At 35.8% G+C, this 18,976-nt stretch overlaps 2 protein-coding genes and 1 non-coding gene across 9 annotated transcripts; all 3 read left to right on the forward strand.

The window, feature by feature from the left end:
- Positions 1-863: 863 nt before the first annotated feature.
- On the forward strand, positions 864-13,092 carry LOC132303962 (uncharacterized). Of its 7 annotated transcripts, XM_059801418.1 has the most exons (15): positions 869-956; positions 1,400-1,469; positions 1,654-1,744; positions 3,710-4,005; positions 4,714-4,842; positions 5,420-5,512; positions 5,664-5,743; positions 6,996-7,109; positions 8,538-8,611; positions 9,036-9,112; positions 10,296-10,379; positions 10,456-10,548; positions 10,656-10,763; positions 10,866-10,940; positions 12,530-13,092. In XM_059801418.1, the coding sequence occupies exons 4-15, from the start codon at positions 3,712-3,714 to the stop codon at positions 12,986-12,988; spliced, it is 1,680 nt and encodes a 559-aa protein (XP_059657401.1). In that variant the 5' UTR covers positions 869-956; positions 1,400-1,469; positions 1,654-1,744; positions 3,710-3,711; the 3' UTR covers positions 12,989-13,092. The 7 variants fall into 7 exon arrangements, with proteins under 7 accessions (XP_059657400.1, XP_059657401.1, XP_059657402.1 ...); XM_059801419.1 differs by lacking the exon at positions 1,400-1,469 and having other exon boundaries at positions 1,651-1,744; XM_059801416.1 differs by lacking the exon at positions 1,400-1,469.
- On the forward strand, positions 11,787-11,873 carry LOC132305994 (small nucleolar RNA snoR118). The gene has a single exon (XR_009481791.1). It is a non-coding gene; the product is annotated as a small nucleolar RNA snoR118 (small nucleolar RNA).
- A 775-nt stretch (positions 13,093-13,867) lies between the features above and the next one.
- LOC132303963 (uncharacterized) lies at positions 13,868-18,493 on the forward strand. The gene is made up of 5 exons (XM_059801423.1): positions 13,868-14,210; positions 15,902-16,150; positions 17,246-17,324; positions 17,734-17,812; positions 18,013-18,493. Exons 1-5 carry the CDS (start codon positions 13,935-13,937, stop codon positions 18,113-18,115), a joined length of 786 nt encoding a protein of 261 aa, XP_059657406.1. The 5' UTR covers positions 13,868-13,934; the 3' UTR covers positions 18,116-18,493.
- Positions 18,494-18,976: the final 483 nt, after the last annotated feature.

Below are 18,976 nucleotides of genomic sequence, written 5' to 3' on the forward strand. Positions count from 1 at the left end.
TACAAGAATCAGTGTTCTCTCTCTTTGCAACTGCAATTTACAAAATCTACAAGAATCAACACGAATCAGTGTTCTCTCTCTCTCTCTCCAACTGCAATTTACAAAATCTACAAGAATCAGTGTTGATTTGGTGGCCCAATAAAGCCCGTGATTGGCTTCCTTCTTGATAATTGCTCACGTTGTTAATGAAAGAGTGCTTAAGGGTGATGAATTGATTGGGATGAATGTTGGTGCAGAACTCCCTGAATTATTGCTTTAAATTGTTGAACACTAATAACAAGTACTAGTAACATAAAACCACACGAATCTGATTGTTCAAAAAATCAAAACCCATACCATCGCTGATGTTCTTGTTCGTGTTCTCAAGCTTCAGCCGCATGGTCAACGGTTCTCATGGAACTGAACCGGAACCGAACCGTTCGGTTCCCGTTCGGTTTTAATCTATTCAGTTCCGGTTCCATTTCCGGCCGGAACCGTGAGAACCAGAACTGTGTGCACCCCTAATATAACATTGGTTCAGGAATGATTGTTCAAAAACTAAAAATAAAAGTACTTTAAAACTGTAACACTTTTCCTGGGTAAAACTGGTACCCTTTTCATATATGCTCCGAAAAAAAAAAAAAAAAAAGGTCCAAAGAGAACAAGAAATAATAGAGAGAGATGAGAAATAACCGAACACCACTAGAGAGATGCATACAAAGGAGAATCTTCAATCGTTTTCAAAATTTCTATGTGACTTAAATCCAGGGCCGGCCTTGGCCCAAGGCTACCAAGGCTACTTGGGCCTCCGATTTTAGAGGGCCTCAAAATTTTGAGGCCCATAGGGGATGGAGGAAAAAAAAAGGAAAAACAAATAGTTAGGGCAAGTCTCAAATTTTAGACGACACAATCTGCTTCGACACTCCGCAGGACGCAGCCTCCGCTATCGCCTCAGGTTCAGGTGACACCGTGACAAGGTATGTTCATCCTCTCTCTCTCCTCTCTCCTTTTGCATGAATCGATCTTTTTTTCTTTTTTTTTTTCCTCTCCCTAAGTCCACTCCAGTCCCACAACAGCAGCAACCATACCCCTTTTCCTCATAATTTTTTGCATTTTCACATTCAATCCTACGAAAATTAAGTATCCCTTCTAGTGGGTTGAGGATTAATTTTTTCGATCTCTAAATTATGCTCATACTTAAAAGTGCCAAATTAAGGGTTTTTTTATTTTTATTTTTATTTTTATATGAAGATACATACCACCATTATTGATGTTATTTGAAGTTGGCTCAGCTAGAATTTCAGTTAATAATACTGTCAAAGGCTCAAAGCACATGCCATCAGAATGTACACACACATGGAAATCAAGAGCAGGCTTTAACAAAACAAAAGTTAATGGGTTTTTCTATTAATTTGCACAGGTCTTCTGTAGCAATGATCAATCAATCACTGCTACTAAAGTTGATTCCTCATCCTGAAATCAAGAAAGGGGTAATTGGCTCCCAAAAAAAAACACACAAAACACACACAAAGCTCCACTGAAAACTCCAGCCAGGAGATCATTCGACCAAACTGCTTGATTTTACATTTTTTTTTATATTATATTTATTGTATGAACGGCTTTGATTCTCCATCTGTTTTATGTTAATTGTGATATTCTTTCACATGCTAGCAGGACACTCTTCTTAGGATCTCGTGAGGTTATTTGCTTTGAACTTGAATCAAATCATTGCATATTGAGGACACTCTTCTTAGGATCTCGTGAGGTTATTTGCCTAGAACATTTACTTTGATATAAAGTTGAATTTTGATTTTTGTGACTAAGTTGTGTTGAATATTTCCTTTTAATTTTTTTGACGTAAACTGGATCGTGCCCTTTTTAAAGCACCAAGACCGGATTTTCTTTTGCGTGTTTTCAACATTAATATATTTTATGTTCTTATCATCTCATATTAATGAAAATTCTGCATTCTTATACATTTTTTGTGCCGTTGATTTCTTGTTATTAATTACCTGTCTTATGCACACTGCACATGCGCATAATTATTTATTGATGGTGATAGATTTATAATTATTAGTTAGTTGTCTTATGCAAACTGCACAGGTGCACAATTATTTATTGGTGGTGATAAAATTTTTTAGTTTTTAGTTAGTTGTCTTAAGCACACTGCACAGACCCACAATTATTTATTGGTGGTGATAGAATTATAGTTTTTAGTTGGTTGTCTTATGCATATTGTACAGGCGCACAATTATTTGTTGGTGGTGATAAATTTGTAGTTATTAGTTAGTTGTCTTATGCACAATGCACAGACGCATAATTATATTAGCTATAAAATTTGAAGACATCGTGTGAAAATTCCGCACTTTTATAATTTTTTTGCGTGTGTGAAACTTTTTTTTTTATTTTTATAAGTAATAATTGAATAAAAAAGGCGTTCAAGACGGGAACACATCCCTTATACAAAAGTAGAACCGGGGTTTAAGGCCCCAAAGAAGCCAAAAAAATAATTAAATCATCGGGAGAGGAACAGGACTTCCTCTTCACATAACTGAAAAGAGAGCGGATGATGTGAAGTTTCAGAATCGCCGTGGACGATTCTTCCCCTTCGAACATTCTACTATTCTTCTCCTTTCATATGCACCACCAAAAACAATGTGGTACAACTCTCCAAGAATCGCGAACAACACTATTCACACGGCATCCTCTCGAAATACGAATCAAATCCTTAGGATAATGAGGCATAACCCAATGCATACCAAACAGACAAAAGATAAGATTCCAACAATCCCTTGCCATAGGACAATGCATGAGAATATGAGCAACTAACTCACCATCTTGTTTTGCGCGTGTGAAACTTTAGGGCCTCACATGAAAGTTCGCCTAGGGCCTTTCAAAATATTTGAAATCTCAGGGCCGACCCTGCATATGTGGCGAGGATAGCGTAAATCCTCACTAGTGAGGACCTAAGTACTGTCGTTATTTATTTATTTATTTTTTGATTTTCACACAACCCATATTTTTTTATAATGAATAAATTTCAATCAAGGTTTTAAGTTTTAATGCTTTGAAAAATAATACCTCACTCTCGCTCCTCTTTCGCCACCTAACATCCGCCGCGACCAGCTGTGGAGCTGCAGCTACCACCAAGTTCACTCTCTCTCTTCTAACTTCCCTTTCCGACCATACACCGTTGTACAGGAGCCGGATGCTCCCACAATCCGCTCACCGTCATGCATCACTTTCTCAACTCGAAATCCTAATCGTCAGATCAGGTAATTTTGCATAATTTTTCATTTGGCTTAGGGATTCGTTTAGTTTCTGTCGTAAATGATGTATTAATTTATTTTCCATTCTTAATCTCTAGTGTTTTTCTTTCTGTATGTCATTATTGTTTGTTTTCTTGTTCTCTCTGTTAGTCTGTGAAATACTGAAGCAGTGCATTGAGGTTTTATGCTATTTTTTAGGGTTTTGTGATGTTTGCTTTTTTAATTTAGTAAAATTTTCATGCTTTTGATTGGGACTTTGTTCTTTGCCATTTGTTTCCCTAATTTTGAATGGGAATATGGTAAAAAGTTTCCTAATTAAGTTTCTTTTGCTCTCTGTATATTAATTTTGTTTTACTAAAGCTAAATATATAAGCTTTATTGGCAAAATTTTCCATTGAAACAATGGAGGAATTAAATTTTGGGGAAAACATAATGGGAAGTTAGTTTTGTGGCAACAATAGGGATGTCAATTACTGTAGAAAAACCTGAGGAAGGAGATCGACTGGTAGAAGAAGAAGTTGAAGATGAAGAAGAAGAGGAGGAGCTTTCATGGTCGTCAGACTCTGAAGTCGGGGATGCTTTGGACTATTTAGATGCGAAGGACGACACTAATACTGTAGATGGAGCTTTTACGCTCCATGCAAGGCGTCCCAATGCTCATGGAGGGCTTCATTCTCGTCCTAATACGTCTTCACTCCAACCTCTCTCGAACAGGAATCAGAAGTACTCCAACCACATCAGAGCTTCTCCTTTAGAGGTATACTTATATTTGCTTTTACTTTATTTTAGTCTGCTCTCTGTTTTTGTTTGTTTGCTGTTGAAATTTAAGAGTAAACAAAATGGATCCAATATATTGAATCTTCAAGTTCTTATTACTTTTTACCTGATAAAATAGAAACATCCTTGTAGTTGGGCTTTGAGTGTCTGGCCTTGTGGTGGGTTTTAATGTTTTAGTAATGGTCTTGCTACTGGGAAAAAGAATGTTATTGAACCTTTTTTTCCCCTTCTCTTAGAAACCCAATGGTAGGTGTGAACACTGAATTTTCATAAACTTAATACCGAGCCTCTCTCCGAGTTCCTTGGTGAACTTTGTTTTTCAAGGTAGTTATGCTTATTTAGTCAGGCAATGTAAAATGCCATCGAGGATACATATTGGAAACATTGGATTCTGATATTTAGTTGAATATGTTATATCCTTTTTTTATTTTGGTGTAGAAAATGTATATGGAAATGGTAAATTTGGCTTTGTGAAATTTTAGTGAGACAAGAGTGTAGAGACATGCTTTAAAATGTCTATTATGATGTCTATTCTTCTATTACTTCCTGTGGTTATTTTAATTTTTGTTAGTTGATAATGTTGTTCCCAGGATGATGGACACAAGTATGAAATAGATTTGGGCGGTGTCATTAATGCATGCATGTTCTTCTATGTTTTATTTCTTCTTACAATTTGTTGATTGTGCAGGAATGGGAGGGAAGATTCAATGTTGGCATGTCAAACTCCGTGACAACTGCAATTCGTGGAAGTGTTCGAGAAATGGCCATTGGTAAAACTAAAACAACTGAAAAGGCAGATCGTGCTACTGTTGAGCAGGTGAATTGTAGTAAACATTAACTCCTTGTTTTTAATTTCATTATATCCTGTTATCTCAATATGCATTTTCTTAAAAAATTAATACCATTTTTTTATTTTATTTTATTTTATTTTATTTTATTTTTTGTGGATGTGTATATAATTATTAGTTGTATCTTGCTTACACTAATTTTGTTTATCAGTTTTATCCAATTTTTTTGTGACAAAAGTGATATTTTGTGATGCATCTATTGTAATTTCATTTTATAAATGTTTTATTTGTATTTTGGATTCATGATGAGTTACTCTTTATGTAATCCAGACTTCTAGGTAAAACTTTTGATTAACCTTTTCGTGTAAAGATTTGGCATATGGTTAAATTTCGGGATCAGATCCTTTGCATGCATTTGCGTGTCTTCGCACCTACATGGGTTGCACACATGCCTTTTATGTGGAGCACAGTTTATTGTTCACGCACATACTCTTAGGATCATCTAACTATTTGCTTTTGAAATCTCTATGAATCCTATGACATCACTGCATCCCACATCCAAGGACCTCTTGATTTTGCATTGAAAAATCTTGTCTTGATTTTCAGGCAATTGATCCTAGGACTCGCATGGTTTTATTCAAAATGCTGAATCGGGGTGTATTTCATGATATCAATGGCTGCATTTCAACTGGGAAAGAAGTATGTAACTACCTTCAAGCTGTTATTTTTCTTGAATCACCATATTTAATATTCAATACCTTGACAGTAATTTAGGGAATTTTTCATTCATGGGTGACCTTTCCTTTGGTTTTCATTAATATTATTATTATTATTATTATTTTTGGAACAGGCAAATGTTTATCATGCTACAAAGTCTGATGGGCAGGAACTGGCGATCAAAGTGTACAAAACTTCTGTACTTGTATTCAAGTATGTTGAGTGACCCTTTATCTTGTTGCAATGACTGGATGGAATCATAGTCTATGCATCATAATTTCTGGAGAAAATTATGTTGGTTGTGCCAATGTCTAATAGTCATCTTCATTTAGATTTAACTACTCACAATATATTGCTGTAATACCAAGAATGAGGTATGGATTAGATGTAAGTGTTAGCATATATGATACCACGATTTATGGTACCATAAATCGTGGTATCATATATGCTAACAGTAAGCATGTAATCTATATTAATGCATCCATACCTTTTGGAACTAAAATGCTTGTATTCCCAATAACAAATAATTATCTTCCCTTAAACATCTGATTGCTCACAATTAACTTGTTGTAATGCCAAGAACAAGTTAATACTGATTAACTTGTTTTCACTGGGGGTCTAAGGCGGCCACATTAACTTATTCAAAGGTCGAGCTGGCCCTCTAGTCATCTAGTCACAATATTCTAATTCTTACTTCTGTATATAACTAGGGTGGAAGCAATCAGAGTACAAAGACTACAAATTGACTTTGTATCAATGTATTTCCTGTCAGAAAACCCAACAATGTCAAATAATAGACCCGTGACTGGAGCTCTTTCAACGATATTTCACAATGCGACACATGACCTCCCAATGCTTTTATATAGGGTTGTGCATAAACTGACTAACAACTTCAATAGCAAAGCAGATGTCATTTTGTGACAGTAAAGAATTTAAGCTTTTCCACTATACCTCCTGTATCATCAAATTACTGACCTTTATCTATGTCAAAATTTTCATTTGAATATGTTGTGTCAACAGGCTTAATCCTCATGAGGCCTATCTCCCTTAAGAGATTAGCAGCATGGTTCATTTGAGAAAGAGAAATTCTTCCTTGGACCTTGCTACCTCGATACCCTAGAAATATATCAGTTTGCCAAGAGATTAGTGGCATGGTTCATTTGAGTTGATGTATAAGTTTTTTTGTCAGTTGTCTTCCAATCCCTTTTAGGGCGGGCTCCTTTAAAAGGAAAGTAGATGCATACTGATCGATTACAATGGTCATCACTGCTAAATATCATTGTCATGTGTATTTATATGTCTATCTTATGCACTGTTGTTTTCAAACTTATGCTTCTTAAATGCCATATCCTTTTGTATTATTATTGTTGTTCAAAACTCTAGTTTGCACCTGAGTTCCATTTTTAAGGAAGTATATAATACCAATGCCTGATGTTATTTATCTTTTGTTGCTAACAACTTTCAGGGATAGAGATCGGTATGTACAAGGTGATTACCGTTTCAGATATGGATACTGCAAGCACAATCCCAGGAAGATGGTTAAAACATGGGCTGAGAAAGAAATGAGGAATCTTATGAGGTAAGAAAACTTATGTTCATTTTTAAATTCATGTTTCCTTGTTACCTTTGATGACAAGAAAATTTTATTGGACCATGACTGCGCTGGTGAAAAATTAATCTTTTTTTTTTTTTTTTCTACGCGAATGGAATTTCAAAGTTTTTGTAAAATTTCCAATTGTGTCGATAAGGAACTTATTGTTTCTTAATCATATTGTAAACCATTTTCCTTCACCCCCACCCACACGTGGCAACAGGGTGGGTTTGGGATGGGTTTTCGAGAACCCTACCCGCCCCGTTTATCAATCCCGAATACCATCCCCGTTCTGAACCCTGGACGAGTTTTTCCTCTAAATCCCATCCCCGCACAAAATTGAAACTCAAACCGTGTCTCCGCCCTGTCCCGACCTGCCTCCTTTGTTCTAATTTGAAATTTTGGAAGAAATAGTGAGGGTAATGCATCAGGTTTGAAACAAACCCTAGAATATACTGATGTATATGTATGAACTATATGATCGTTGATTAAAGTAATAGCCTTGAAAAAAAATTTAGATGCAACATACAGTATGAGAGAAACTCATATCAGGATGCAACTGAAGGACGAGAAAGTGTGTGTTGTTTTGTGTGTGTGTGTGTGTGTGTGTGGGGGGGGGGGGGGGGGGGGGGGGGGTGGGGGGTAGTTCTGCTTATATATAAATTGGGCCTTCTCACTCTGTCTCTATGTGAAGGGCTGTTTCCTTCTTTTTTTCGTCACTTGATGCTTGCTTCTTCTTTTTTTCGCCACTTGATGCTTGCTATTAACTAACTATTTTGTAGACCTTTTGACTGTAATAACTAAAATCAAGAGGTTTATGTAATGGGCGGATTTTAATATTTTTGTTACGGTAAGTTCATGGAACTAATGTTAAAAGAATCCAGATTGTAGTGGCTACATGATGAATAATCAGACTTGTGGACTGTCATTCTAAGTTTTGTCAGACACTTAGTTGGTGAAGTGAGTATTTGAGATAACAAATTATATGATTTAATTTATAATTTGTGAACATGGCAGGTGTAATGCTCTAGCATCGAATGTGTTAGATATGGTAGATGCCATATGACATATGATGGTCTTTTCTTGGGCTTGTGTTTCATCTTGATTGCTTCTCCTAGTGGTGGTACTAAAGGAGCTCTTTTTATTTATTTTTTAAATAATAATAAAAAATAAACTGTAATTTAGTTATTTGTAGTGATTTGAGTCATTGTAGAGAAGAGAAATTACAGAGGTTTTAAACTTTTAGTAGATATTTCCCAATTATGAGAGGGTTGCAAATTTTGAAACTTTACTTATATTGAAGAATATCAATTTTATGTTCTTGCAAAAAAAAAAAAAAGAAAGTATATATATACATTTATATGAACTATGAAGATTTTGCTATAATTTGATTAATGATATGGTGGTGAACTGCAGGCTAAAGACTGCAGGAATCAGGTGCCCAACTCCTCTTATTTTGAGGCTTCACGTTTTGGTCATGGAGTTCATAGGTATTATATTTTCATACTCATATTGCCATTTAGATGTATAGGCTTTATGTTGTCATTTTGGAAAACATCAATGAGATATAGGCCCCAGTTATTATTCTATATAATGGTTGGGATTGGGATCCAATAGGAAGTTCTCAGTCAAGTTCAGGATGATTGAACCGTACCCATCTTTAGTCCATGAATTACATCTTTTGCTCAATTTTAAAGTGGATAGTGACCGAAAGGCCAGGTACGTAGCGATACCAGTCCCCTACTTCCCAAAGGGAGGTCAGGGGTTCGAGCCTCAGTGGAGGCATGTGTGTGAGTATCATCTGAGAAAAAAAAAAATTAAGCGGATAGTTACAACAGTATGTAGATTTGTTTCTTATGAAATAATTACACTTTTAAGTGGTTGAAGTTTCTTATTGGTTTTATGTAATTACAGGCACGTCAGGTTGGGCGGCACCTCGACTTAAGGATGCTGCTTTATCTCTTGACAAGCTACGAGAAGGTTATGTGGAGGTGTGTCTAGATACTATTACTAAATTTTGGTTACTTTAGCAACTTTACTTTTTAACCACTTGTGGTTCACTACATAAATCCTTCTTCACATGAAGGTTTTGTTAAGGTGTGTCTTGATCTATGTGCTTCTGTGATTTTATGGTGTGGATCAGCTGTGCAGATCCTTCTTTGCAGGTCAACTCTATTTTGGGGCTATATATATATATTACATTAAATCATACATCATACACTACCATGTCTATTCTAATTGCTTCACCCATGCTCTTTTGGCATTCCTTTTCTTTATCACTTCCGACTTGAATTAATTGGTCTTATTTATTGGTTCAATCATATATATTTGGTCTGTTGCCAGTGCTTTATCTTCTTAGACTACTTGTCATTAAATTGTTGCTACCTCTAGTTTATCGATGGATTAATTTTACGTCACATCTATCCTCATATTGCCACTCGGCTTAATGTTTGCCAACGTTTTTTGTGGTCATGGTTTCTCTTGAAGTCAAGCATGGTTTTGCTTTATAGTTAATGCTAGTATGACAATAACAATGTTTTTTTTTTTTTTTTTTTTTTTTCCTAAATGGAGTGGATTTTATTGATACAAATCAAAAAAATAAAGTACAATAGCAGAAAGATGATCTGAAACAAGATCAACTATACCAATGTTAGTTAAACATTACAATCATCATTACCATTATGAGCACATAGTTATGTTGATTATATAGGTGGACACATTCTTTAGATGATGAGGAAGGTAGAGCTGTGTTACATGACTTGTGTATGCATTTAGGTGTAAATAGGTTTTTGGTCCATCTAACATTCAAAGCATTTTGAGCACGTATCTTTGTTTCACTCATTATTCATTTAAGGGTCATATGAAGATGGTATCACGAGGTGTTTGGAAGTGTGGTCAACATGTATCATTTACCAATATCCATATTTCTCGTCTTTGATGTGGGTAATAACATTTGTTTTGAAGTGTCCATGCAACAAAGGATGGTCCTTCACAGTTATTTAATTATGAAATCACATCTCCAGTTCTTGCAGTAAAATGCTGGCCTGCTTAATTACAATGGATGCACCTTGTTGTCATGCCGTTCAGACTTGCAAAAAGGGCAAGTCTGTCAGATGGTTGTTTTATCCTGTTTACTTCAATGATGGTTTATTAACTGTTTGGTATCTCTGTCAGATGATTATGGCGATGAGAACATTGTATCAGAAGTGCAAGCTTGTGCATGGAGACCTCAGTGAATATAACATACTTTATTTTGAGGTGAGTATTTATAGTTTTCCAGAGTGACAGTTGCACTTCTCATTATATGTAAATCATAAATACTCCTATTTGGCAGGGGCACTTGTATATTATCGATGTCTCCCAATCAGTTGATCTTGACCATCCTCATGCACTTGATTTCCTTCGTGAAGATTGTGTTCATGTCTCTGTAAGTTGTTTCCGTGAGAAGTCATGATTATAATGTTGAATTGAATAAAGAAAAAGTTTCATGTAATCAAGGCTATGAGTTAATGTGTGTGTGTGTGGATCATGCAGGATTTTTTCAAAAGACATGGTGTAGCTGTTATGACAATTCGAGAATTGTTTGATTTCATAGTTGATCCTTCTATTACTGATGAATCAATAGACAATTATTTGGAGGAGGTATGATACTCTTTTTATGCTGCCTATTTTCCCTAAAGAACTTTCTCGTTATCTTCATTGGAAATTTGCAGTTTGTAACTCCTTTTTATCAATTCATTCCAGGTTCAGCAAAAAATTTTGGCCAGAGGAGACATGATTTCTGCAGAGGACGAAATTGCAGACTCTGTATTTGTACAGGTAACCAATACATTAGTGTTACGACAAACACAACAAACCAAGAACAAATCATGAAACACGACAGAAAAGTGAACACTCTACACACAAAGAACACAAATATTTAGGTGGTACGAAATAAGTTGTGCCTACATCCACAGTGAAGATCCATCAAAAGGTTTCATTATGCGAAAAATAGGAGATTAAAAGTTTCAGCCCCCAAACCCCTAGCTTTCACTCTCACTCTTTCCTGTGATCTTCAGTCTCTTGTTATCTCACTCCAAGCCCTAAATGCCCTTGTATGCCGGGCTATAAGAGAGTACCAAACAGGGTTCACGACCCGCGAGCGAATAAGCGGTTCCAAAAAATTTCTCTTTACAATTCTCTCTATCTCTCTCCTATATATTTACATGTCTTTGTTTGTGTGTGTATATATATATATATATATATATTTATTTATTTATATACATGTGAGTTGAAATTATTAAGCATGCTCTCTCCATTGATTGCCCTATGATGGAAAATCTCAACATTTAAATGGTTTCCATCCATCAGTAGCCTCCACTGCTGCCACCACCGCCACCGCCGCCACCTCTGGGGATGTCAATGGAATTTACCCTTTATTTGTTTATTATTATTATTATTATTTTTTCACGGTGGTGGGGTGAAGGCTTTTGATGAATGCCATTAGCTTCAAAAGCTGTGAGATCTGAGGGCTTTCTCATTGGCCATTTCAATTTTAGCATGTTTACATATTTCTAGACAAGCCCAAAGTTGGAATTACCCTTAACCCAGATCTACGTAGGTTAATGCTTTCTCATCTCCACATATATTGTTCTATTATTTGAGTTATACTATTATTGATATATAGTGAATGATGATATTCGCACTGGGCTCTGAGCAGTTTGTATTAGCAGTTATTGATGGAAATGCAGCCTAGCAAGCTATATCTGACCCCTTTTAAAACTATAATCAATGTTTCTAATTCAAGTGTTTGCATGTGAATTTGTGGTGAGGTGTTGATTTTGCAACTTTCAAATGTTTGAATTATGGATTATGGCACCGTATTTAGGGAAAAATACTACTGAATGCATTATATATATGGTGTTTATTATATTTGTTAAATCATGTAATGGTGGATGCAAGACTGAAGTGTAAATGCTGTTAGGAATGTTAGGTTATCTTTCATTTGTCATTTAGAATTTTTTTTCTTGTTCTTAAAACTTAGCACTGGGTTTGTCTTGGACAATCTTGAATGCTTGGGCCCACACAAAGCTCACTTTTCTGGTCAACCGGGTTGGAACCCAAAACAAAATTGGGGCCACAATATCAAAATTAGTGTTATCTTGTTAATTTTTTTTTTTCTTTTCCAAAATTTTCTAGACTAATATTCTATTTTGAATATTTAAAAAAGGGTTTTTTAGGGGAGTCTTATTTGCTGCCTACTGGGGGACTGGGGCTTTTTCTTTGGCCCGATTCTGGTTTGATTTGGTAAATTATTGGCCACAAAAATAAAAAATCGGATTACTAGTGACGTGTGTGTTTGAGATTTACCTTATAATTTACTCAAATGTGACATCGGTTAATATATTTTTGTCTTGTATTTTTTTTAGGCATTCATACCAAAGACACTAGTAAATGTGAAGAATGCTGAGGCGGATATAGATCGCATTACTAGTGGCCTGGATACCGGAGATATATACTATCAGACGATTACAGGGCTCAAACATGCTCTTTCCACTGCGCATCCTCCAGCAATAGAGGCGGCACATCTGAAGGAAGAGAACCTGAAACTAGAGTCCACTGCTCGGCCTGCTACGCATCCTAATCTGCATGATAGCGAATCAGAATCCGGAACAGATGAAGATGATGATGAAGAGAACTCCAGTGACTCGGAAGGGCGGGGGTCTGCATATGAGGAGGAGACAGAGTCTCCGATTGATAAGAAAGCCGTTAGGAAAGAGAACAAAAAGAAAGTCAAAGAAGAGAAGAGGGAAGCCCGGAAGACTAAAGTACCGAAGGCTGTGAAGAAAAAGAAGAAAAAGTTGGCCAAGGCCAAGAAGTATAGGTAGACAGCTTCTCATCATTTAGTTTGTGTGATGAGAAACAATTTTGCAGAAATATATTATGTATTCTAAGTTAAAAGTTCAATTTTTTTCTTTTCTTTTTCTTGCTATCTGAGCAATTTCTGTCTTCGTCCTCTCCCTTTTCTCCTCTGCTTGTTTAAGTTATTCAACTTTCATCTTTGTTTGGCAATCTGTGACAATATAAGGGGAAATGATAGTTTATAAGTTTATGAACGGATTCTCGCATAAAAAAACAAAAGTCATTTTGGACCTGATGATGGTTTGCAAATTTTGAATGCACGGAATTGACCGTAAACCATGTTTATCATTTAAGTTTAGGTTTCACATAGGTGGAATTTAAGTCACTTAAGTCACAGAGAGCGGGAGTGAGAGCGAATTCGAGAGGTGGAGTGCGAGAGTGACATAATTAAGTCATAAGTAATGAGAATTTGATCGAGAACGTGCACGGAGAGTGAGAACGTTCGGAATATAAGAGCGACACCTGTTGAGAAAGATGGTATGATTTAGGATTGAGAAGACTAAGATTTATTACACTAGAATAGGTGTTTATAAAAAATAAAAAAACAAAAGCCTTTATCATATTTATACTCCAAAATGCAAAAATAGATCCCTTTCTTTATGTTAGAAATTTTTTTCGAAATGGGATTAACTGCTCCCATGACATATTATTGAATGGAAACAGCAATTTTTTTTAATAGAATATTTTCATCCCAAATTATTCCATACATAGCTACAACAATAAACCTACCATAGTAGCTAGTCTATTCGATTATGGAGGAAAATTAAATAATATATATATATATATATATAGCCATATAAAATATATATAAGAAAAAACTTGAAGTACGACGTCGTATGTTAACTTAATTGGAGACTGAGACTGCTAAACAGACGCTGGAGAGTAACAGGCGAATTTCATCGAACGCCTTCAATGTCGAATTCAGAGAATCCCCTAAACCAAACCCTAGAACACCAATCCTTCGATCTGAGCCCTAATATTTACAGCCACGAATCCCAAGAATGGGAGGCGATTGCTCGTGCTTGGCTCTCTACAATGCCTGAGGGCAAGACTCTGACCATGAGCGAGGTCGAAGCTTGGCTCGACTCCAACCATGCCTTTTTACCTGACCATATCAAAACAATGGCTCCATCCGAGCTCTACGACCGCCTCACTTTGATTCTTAATAGCACTGAAACGCCTAATAAGGTACTCATTTTTTTTATTCTTTGTCGAATTCGTTTGATCAGTGTATTGCAGATTTCCACTGTCATGCATTATGTCTTAGGGTAAACCCAATGGTTTGATATATATGTGTGTGTGTGTGTGTGTGTGTGTTTCTATGTGTGATTTCCCACATTGCCTAAGAGGGAGAAGTTTATGGCACTTATGTGTATATCCCTCATAATTGTCTAGATGTTTTTTGAAAACTGCTAGCATGAAGAGTGTGCAAAGGGGATAATATCTACAAAGTGGGCATAAAGTTTGTAGGTTGCCGGCCAGGAGAAAGCAAGGATTTTGGGAGTTAATTATAAGTCTAGCTATGTATTTTTGGTACAAAATGTTGGTTAATTGATATATTAAATGTCCAAACTAAGACTTTGAAACCTTTAACGCTAACTAGAAATGAATTATTTGGTTGGAGGGTAAAAGTAGCATTACGTGGGATGAACCAATGAAGTAATTAAAAACTGACTTAAAAAACTTAAATTTAAGAGAAGACTGTATAATGGGAAAGAATGGAAAAAGTGAATTCATTTGGCCGACCCCATCCATATGGGATAAAGGCAAGGATGATGATAATGATGATGGTGGTGGTGGTAAAGGTAGCATTAGTCCTAAGAGTGATACTGGTTCTATTGAAGGTGCAACAAGGAAATCTGTATGCTGAAAATGTTGGTTGGAATATGAGCAAGTGTGACTGTGTGACGATGACCCATGATTTAATAGATAATATGGTTGACGTTAGAAATGTTTATTTTACATCATCAATTTTGGAAGTTGGGTACTGAATGATTCAAAATTGGTATATAAGTTATTGTGTTTTGAAATAAATATATTTGCGCATGTTTAATTGCAAAGGCCAAAAAGTGCAGCCAAAGCAGCATAAGCGGGCTTCTATTTGCTTTTCATATTGTTTGCTTTGCATTATATCAACTAATAATGAGTGGACCCTAATTCAAGAAGGAGAAATTTTATTTGCTTCACTGCCTTAAGTGGTAAATTGTGAAGCTGATTTTTGACATGCATTGGGGAAAATTTTAGCTTTCAGGAAATTCTTTAGTCATTAAACTCAAATGGTTTAGTGTAAAGTAGGGAGACAAATGAAATGGATCATGACGGTCTCCTCTAATTTTCATGATCTTTTATAAAAAATTGGTCACACTGGGAACATACATATTGCCATATTGTAGGAGTACGTTGGGTATGTTAGCTTTCAGAAACTGGGAAGCCAGTGTTAGTCACAAAGTCAGTGGTGTATATGGGAATTTGTTGGAAACGAGATGTTGGTTTTTAGATGTGTTGTTTCTGTGAGTAAAAAATATGGGGTCTGAAGGAAGTGCGAAACTCATTGGCTTAATCATGCATGACTCAGCCATTTTATGCATGTGAAACAGTTTAGGTTAATACATAAATAAGTTGGAGATCTTGAACAGGCTACATCATATCATAGATATGATTGCGAAAAATGTGCATCTTGGTTTTGTTTCTGGTCAACTTCTTTAGTAGTCTCTTTGCTTACTATTGTAATTTTATTCTATTTTGTGTATGGTGGTCCTCTTTTTGTTTCAACAGACTATTGTATAAATGCATTTTTTTTTATTGCCCTTACATTTTCAAGGGCCAACATTTCCCCCAAAACTACCACAATGGTATCGAAAGTTTTCTACTTATGGCAGGACAAAGATGTTAATCAGGTTGATCTTCATCAAGCTCGGTTTCAACGCACTGATCAATGGATGCCAGTTTATTCCTGGTTAGAATCATTAGATGCAGATGAGGTTATCAAGTCAAAAGATATCTTAGACTGGTTATCTGAGAACGCAGAGGTTAGGGAACAGCTGTACTCGAGACATTCCCGTTATCATCTGATGCACTACATTAAAAAGTGCCATGTAAAAATACTGAAGAGAAAGGAGAAGAAGAAGGTATTAATGACTTCTTATTTCATTTGTGTAGTATTAGGATGTGTTATTGCATATTTATGCTCACATGGTTGACACACACCAAAGCAATTTGTTTGGCTTTGCTTCTCTATGTGGAGGTTCATGATTGAATGGTCACCCACTTTTAAATATTACATGCTTTAGTTTGCATGTTTTAGTAGAATTCAGTAATTGCTAATGCATGGAGTCTTTGGAATATATTGGTTTTTTCCCTGTATAATCTGTAAGTTATGCTCCATTTATATGTTGAGGTTAATTATATATATATATATATAGATAAGCCGACATTTGTTACAGAAGTATTCATTAACACGGTCAATCCGAGCTCTCCTATTGAATAGCTCATTCAATGAGCATTCTCAATATGATGCCTTGAAGAGGACTCAAACCTCCACCCCTTTTACTATAAAGATGGAATGTAAAAATCATTCTCCCACCCTGGACGTAGCCATCGGTGACCGAGTGGTACTTTATCGTTTGCATGTGATCGCATGAGACCACTTCGATTGTGAGTTGGGGGATGCGGCTTATGGTTCTAGTGGCACAAAATATAGAAAGACGATGATGCTAGTTCACTCTAGAAGACCTAGTCTGACTATAGAAGTCTGTGATAATCAAGCAGCAACTCACATTGGTGCAGCAGGCAAGAGCCTTGGAGCCAAGGCAGGACCGCTATTCAAAATCTTAGCATGAATGCTTAGTCCTTATTTCAGCTAATCAAAATCTTGGGATATATATATTTTTCCCGGAATCTTTAATATCAAAAGCATTACTTTTTATGCTTTTGGAGGAATTATGTATAGCTGATCGATTGAAACCTTGTTACGGCCATGTATTCATTAATGAATCTATATCTTGTTTTGTTTTTATTTGTTGAATTATCTTGTCCAGCTTATTATTATGTTATTAGATCTTGTTGTTTCTCTTTTTAATGTTTTGATTTTTAACTGTTGATAGTAGCCTTTCAGATTTATGTCTACAATTCATTACTGGTTTTGTGATTACAAGTTCCACTTGAATGTTTTGTGTAGTATTGCATTTATAATAATTATGTAATCCTCATGCTTTCTTGAACAGGGCTTGCAGCCTACCAGCAAAGAAGATCCTGTAAAGGTTCACAAAAATGAGGGCATAAAGCTACCCGTTCCACTTCCAAGTATGGCTCATTTACAGTGTTATTATGTTTGTTTTATGGCATGTAAAATGAATAGCGTCCAATGTATCTGTTACACAGATGTGTTTACTTCTCTATCACACGGTTCCTTTTGTTTTCTGGGTTCGGTTAGAAAGTTTATAGACACGAGAGTAAGAGTTGTATTAACCTTCCCTCCTTCCCTCATTGTGCTATGAAATTGGCAATGGGCTACATCATGTGCGTAGAACGGGCCACCCTGCCCCAAAATTTTCCCAAGTCAACCCTAATGTGTACCGCATGTAATGCGACCACCAAGAGACTACCAAAAGGAGAGCTGGCATCTTCAAATCATTGTTTTGAGTTTGCCAGTATTTTACTGTGAATGTATCCTTTTATTTATGTGTTAACATTTCACCCATCAAATTTTCAGGCAATGCTTTGAACAATCTACCTAAAGATAGTGACATATACTTGACAAAGCGAAATGAAGCTTTCCGCAAGTATGAGATGTAAGTTGATTATTACAACATAATATCATTGCAAATTACATATCATTGTTTATTACATCATTGTTCATTTTGCCTTGTGATATAACCTAAAGAAGGTAACATATACTTGCCTGAAGATAGTTTCTTCAGTGCTTTTAACCTAAACGTCATTTCTCATTTTGCATTTCGCTTACTGATCCTTTTAATGTTTTTTTTATTAGTTTAATAGAGTTGGAGAAACAGCTTTATACCATCCTCCCAAAACGAGAAAATGCAAATAATTTGGAGTCTAAAAATCCTGTGTTGACAGAGCAGGCAGAGTAGCATGGACAGGATTAGTGCAGTTTTGCTGGTAATAAGCCCTTTGTAATTAGCTCTCTCTCTCTCTCATTAACGAGCCTAAAAGTGATTAAGTGTGCTCTCTTTGGTAGTTTCCTGGTATGACAAGGAAATATTTAATTTATGTTAGATTAGACAGCAGAAGTGGTGTATAAATGTAAAACTGAAACTGGTAGGGGTTTAGGTGAAAGCAATCTGAAATGATATTAATCTTCTGCCTTGTCACCCTGCTTTATAATCAGTATTAAAGCAAAAGTTACGAGTGACTCTATATGTTCATGTACTTCATTGTTTCAAGTACTATTAAATCAAAGTGAGACTAATATTTATGGATTAATTATTTGAGATTCGGATTTGCTGTGACATATGTTCAGATCAAAAGGTTAGAAACAGCCAAATTTTGGCGTAAGAAACTTGGATTTGATTCATTGCTCATACATGGTGTGTGGGAAGTATAAAAGGTTAAAAAGCACCCATCAGCATATCTTCAGATCTAACCTCTCATGGCTATGACTTATCCACTGGGTTTGATTTGAGATACAATTAGATGTGTAGGTTATATTACTGGGTCAGGGTTGTAGTTTACAAATCTGAATTAAAATGGGGTGTACATTGGTTTTCTTTTTAAAACCTCTCTAGGATTGGGGTTGGATTTGGAGATAGAATTCAAGTGCTATTTCATGGATCCGGATTTATTTGGATTATCCATGGATTATGTAGGTTGGTGTGGATTATATTCTTAATAAGACACAGTTGGATGCTTAATGTTTGCCTCTGTTGCTTTCTTCCAAAAGTCATCCATTTCTTAGCTGTTGAAAAGATAAGGTGTACATATATATATATTGA

Source organism: Cornus florida, unplaced genomic scaffold, assembly GCF_030987335.1.
Source record: "Cornus florida cultivar Cherokee Brave unplaced genomic scaffold, ASM3098733v1 CherokeeBrave_3.0.0_Hap2_Chr04, whole genome shotgun sequence".
NCBI lineage: Eukaryota > Viridiplantae > Streptophyta > Magnoliopsida > Cornales > Cornaceae > Cornus > Cornus florida.